This window comes from Mus caroli, chromosome X (genome assembly GCF_900094665.2).
Source record: "Mus caroli chromosome X, CAROLI_EIJ_v1.1, whole genome shotgun sequence".
Lineage (NCBI taxonomy): Eukaryota > Metazoa > Chordata > Mammalia > Rodentia > Muridae > Mus > Mus caroli.
In genome coordinates this window covers 117,440,390-117,445,010 of record NC_034589.1, presented here as the reverse complement: position 1 = coordinate 117,445,010, position 4,621 = coordinate 117,440,390, and the positions used below count along the sequence as shown (strand labels likewise).

The window sequence follows — 4,621 nt, the reverse complement described above, 5'->3', positions numbered from 1 at the left end:
ATTTGTTTTAAAATTAGTGTCATATATAGTCTTCATATTTTAACTAAATATACTTATATGTTATATATTTATATTTCCCCATCTAAGATACAATACTAATTTTTTACAAAAGTAAAAATTTCAGGTAAATGTGAAAGTAGCATTTTTATCCTCTGTTTCTAGTAATTTCTCTTGTCTTTCATGTTGTTTTACACAATATATACCTATCAATTTTGATCTTATGTCATCAATCATCATTCTAAGCTCATACTATGTGAAAAAGTCCTTGCTAAATACTAACGATAATACAAAAATAAGTAGGTTACTTTTTTGCTTTAAGGATATTTATAGAAATAGATATGGTGCTAAGTAAATTTCAGTGTCTTCAGTGTCTTCTTAAAATTTATTATTATTACAAAATTATCAGAATTTTGATTTTTTGCTTGTCTTCCCTTTTTTATCAGGAGTTATATGAAAATAGAAATTGATTTCAGCATCCTACTGAAAGGTCCGTGCTTTCAGTTAGGTATATACCACATCTTTGATGGCTTATATCAGTCTCTTTTAAAATGTCTTTTTGAAATTCTTCTTAATGCTTTAAAGATAGAAATACCCCTAGTAAATGATGTTGGTCTGTTTTGAGTCTGCAGTTTTCCACATGACAGACAGTAGCCATGTATGTTGTGCTTTTGAAATAAAGCATTAGTTTATTATTGTTTTGAAATAAAACATTATAACTGAGGTGTCCTATAAATTAAATTATACTAGATTCCAGTGAATGGGTATGCCTAGAACAATATAAAAAAGTCTCAGAAATTGTTTTGGTTACATGCTGAAACTGATTTTTGATTGTATTTAAATATTATATTTAGCATTAAACACTTTCCTTTTTTTTAAAAAAAAGTCTATTTACTAGAAAATTTTAAATGTATATAATTCACATTGATGGTTCGTTATGATGCTGCTGAGAATGTTCAAGCCCTTTTTACTACCCTTTTCTTATTAATCATGCACATACCCTATTTCTACTTTTAAACAAACAAACAAAGAAACACACACACAAAATCAAACTAAATAGCCAACCAAACAAACAAGAAACTGGTGTGTTACTAAGATGAGTGCTATCTTTATTCTCAACTTTGGATGACTCCTCGCATAGTATTAGCAAAGACTAACTCACTTCACCCATCCCTCCTGTAAGCCCCAGGCCAAGATATATTTTAGATGGTTGGGCAAGACATCTTTTGCAAATTTTTTCTTAATACTTAGCTATATTTCTAGCCTCTTGAGATTGTTTCCCTCTATTTAATTTCTGACATAGAATAGATCCCTGTAAATAGAAGCTAGACTGATGGAGAAAAATCACTGAATATTTAGAAATAAAACCAAGTAATGCTGAGGCAGAAAGATTTCAAGTTCAAAATCACCTTGTTCAAGGTCAGCCTATGTAACTTACTAAGCCCCTGTCTCAAAATAAAGGTGAAAACAGAGCCAGAATAAAAACAAGGAATAAAACTGATGATTTCTAACTAGGAAACTATAAGTTTGTCATACTGTGTTGTCATAAACTAAAGGGGAAAGTCCTAGATAAACTAACAACAGAATTCACAAAACTAAACGTCATTTTGCAATAGTGAATGTGGTTGACATCATGAAAATGTGTACATTTGGGACAAGCAACAAACATATATATTTTTTTTTCAGAAAATATTCAGAAGCAATTTGTTTCTATTCACTGAAATTAACTAGTTGAAAGGACTCTATAAGTACCTCTAACCCAAACATAACAACACAGAATTAAAAAGCAGGGGGCAGTAATAAAACTCTCTTCCCTCTCCTCACCAAAATGCAAATAAAGGACAAAACCCAATTCAAAACAGCAGTCACTCAAAAATAAATGTTTTAAATGTTTATTTTCCAGAAAATCCTTCAGCAAGATAGTTTCAAGCCTTTTCTCTTTTTGTTGTAGCTCCAATGTCAAAAGATGATGGAAAATGCATTGTACTTCAAAAGTTGCTGCAAATAGTGGCAATGACCAATCAAGCAGTTTTTGGGCCATTTCATATAAGTTACTGAATTTTTCATTGTTGGACATAATGGTCCTTGGATAAAGGCTTTGTAATTAGGCTTCAAAACGCTGAATAATTTCGCTGGTAACCACTACCAAGGAGAATTGACTGGCTTATTTGCACATTGTAATAAGGTGCAGATCTTACGTCATAAGCCCCATTAACTGTATAGGAAGAAATAATCGCCATTAGAGCCATGGAAAGCTGGCAGTGTATTGCAGTCATTCAGGAAATTGCCATATACTTGAGAAAAATTAAGTCCTCCAGTGCTTCCACCACTTCCAGCTGCCCCACAAAAGTTTCCATTTGCTCTGAAGCTATGTTGATTTGGTCCAGAATTGTTTCGGGTTTCTCCCACAGAATACTGACTTGACCCGGAGGCATTTGGGTTTGCCCCAAGAATATACTGGCTTGTCCTGAAAACATTTGGGGTTGTCGCCAAAACATAGTGGTTTGTCGAGGTATTGTATGGATTTGCCACAAGAGCATAGTGGTTTGTCCTGAAGGTATCTGAGTTTGTATCCAAACTATACCGGCTTGCCCCAAAAGCGTTTTGGTTTGCCCCCAAAGCATATTGGTTTATCTCGAAAGTATTTGGGTATGCTGCCAAAGCATACTGGCTTACTCCTAAAGCATTTGTGTATGTTCCCAAAGTGTATTGGCTTGTTCTTAAGGTGTTTGGAATTGTCCCAAGAGTATACTGACTTGCCAAGAAGGTATTTGGGTTTGCCTCCAGAGGATAGCGGCTTACCCTTACAGTATTTGAGCTTGACCTCAAAGCATTACTGTTTGCCATGAAAGCAGTTGAATTTGTCACAAAAACATTGGAGTTTGCCTGGAAATCATTGGAGGTATTCCTGAAGCCACGGGCACTTGCCAAAGTTACATCTGAGTTTGCTCTAGAAGTATATGCGCCAGCTCTGTGGGCATCTTGGTTGGCTTCTTGAGCATTGGGGTTAGTCATAATGTGGAAGCTTGAGCTGCCTCCTCCTCTCCAATTGTTTTCTAACTCCGCAGCTGGAACAGATTTTCTTGTCCTATCCTTAGGTATAGTCTTACTTTTACTCAGTTGTCTTGCAGTATTTTCTTTAGGGTATGCAATCTTAACTTCACAACGGCTGGAGCCAATGAAATGGTACCTGCTTTCTAAGACCTTTCTAACGGGGTTTTCATCCATGTATTTGATAAAGCCGAAAGCTCTTCTTTCCTGCGTATCTGAACACAGTGGAAGCTCTATAGCCTCTATCTGCCCAAATGTGCCAAAGTAAGCTCTTATTTTTTCTTCAGACATCCGCGGGTTCAGCCCTCCCACAAAAACCTTTTTGATGGGGAATTGAGATTCAAGGGCTTTAGCCCTTTTAAATTCTATTTTCTTGCCATCAACTCTGTGGTCTTTCACTCGAAGCACCTTCTCTACTGTGGCACTGTCTTTGAAAAGCACAAATCCAAATCCTCTAGACAGACCTGTATGTGGGTCTATTTTTATAATAAAATCTATTATCTCACCAAACTTAGACAAGTATTCCAGAAGTACCTGCTTACTCAGTTCTTGGGAAAGTCCCCCGATGAACATCTTACTGGCATCCTGTTGGTTCTTGGTGGCATCAATTTTGAACCCTTCTCGGAATTGGTTTCTTTCATTATATTTTTTCACAGCGAGGCTGACAGTATTCATGGTAGACAGGCTGGATGGAGGTGATTTGACTGTTGGTTAAACACCGGCCAAGTCCTCAGGGAGTAGGGGAAATTATTGCACAATAGTGACGAAATAGAAACAGGCATTATAACTAGAGCCAACGCAGGAACTGCTTCGTATTTTAAACTGGGGGGAGGGGCGGAGGGATAGTGTCTGATTTGTCCCTAAAAGGTGTTGATGCTTGCCATGTAAAAAGCAGGCCTGCCTATAGACTTTCTTTTTGTGCTCATAAGGCCCACAAAAGGAATAGTATGGTAGAAAGGGAAGCCTTTTCGTTGTTGTTTCTGTCTCTTCATATTACATCTCTTTGAATTTTGTTAAAACCAAATTATTTTTCCTGGAAATCTCCTTGAATGTTGAAAACTCAATTCATTTCATACTTTAGATGAGTTTCATATTAATCTTAACTATTTGGAATAGGGCTGAGATGGGAAAGAGATACAATGTTGAAACATCCTACAGGAAAAACAAAATGTCTATGGGTTTGTATATTATACTAAAGGGCTCTAAAGGAACATTTTAAAATAGGAGCTTCACTGAGATTCATTTATAACATTTACCCTTTTAAATATAAAATGTATTTACAAGATTATTTATCATAGTAATAATTAATTAGTTAATGTGCCATCATCTTCTAAATTCTGTATCCAATTTAAGCAGTCATTCCTCATTTCTGGATAACCCACTTAATGGTATAATATGTTGGTTTTCTCATTTTTTCTCATAATAATGCTTTCCTGATGTGTTATGCTGTAATATAGAGTAGTATTTTATTCTTTATCCGTTTTGTGGATATACTATATTTTGTTTTCATAATTCACAATATCACTTGCCAGTTTGATTTTGTTCCATTATTCCATATATGCAACACATTCAC

General features: G+C 35.3%; 1 protein-coding gene across 1 annotated transcript; it reads right to left on the bottom strand.

Annotated features, from left to right (window-relative positions):
• Nucleotides 1-1,934: 1,934 nt before the first annotated feature.
• LOC110287429 (CUGBP Elav-like family member 3-B) lies at nt 1,935-3,723 on the bottom strand. Its single transcript, XM_021154056.1, has one exon. It carries the CDS (start codon nt 3,721-3,723, stop codon nt 2,209-2,211), a length of 1,515 nt encoding a protein of 504 aa, XP_021009715.1. The 3' UTR covers nt 1,935-2,208.
• Between the last annotated feature and the right edge of the window lie 898 nt (nt 3,724-4,621).

Excerpts from the sequence above, each read along its gene's own strand:
- LOC110287429 (XM_021154056.1), bottom strand. The coding sequence starts at position 3,723 with ATGAATACTGTCAGCCTCGCTGTGAAAAAATATAATGAAAGAAACCAA.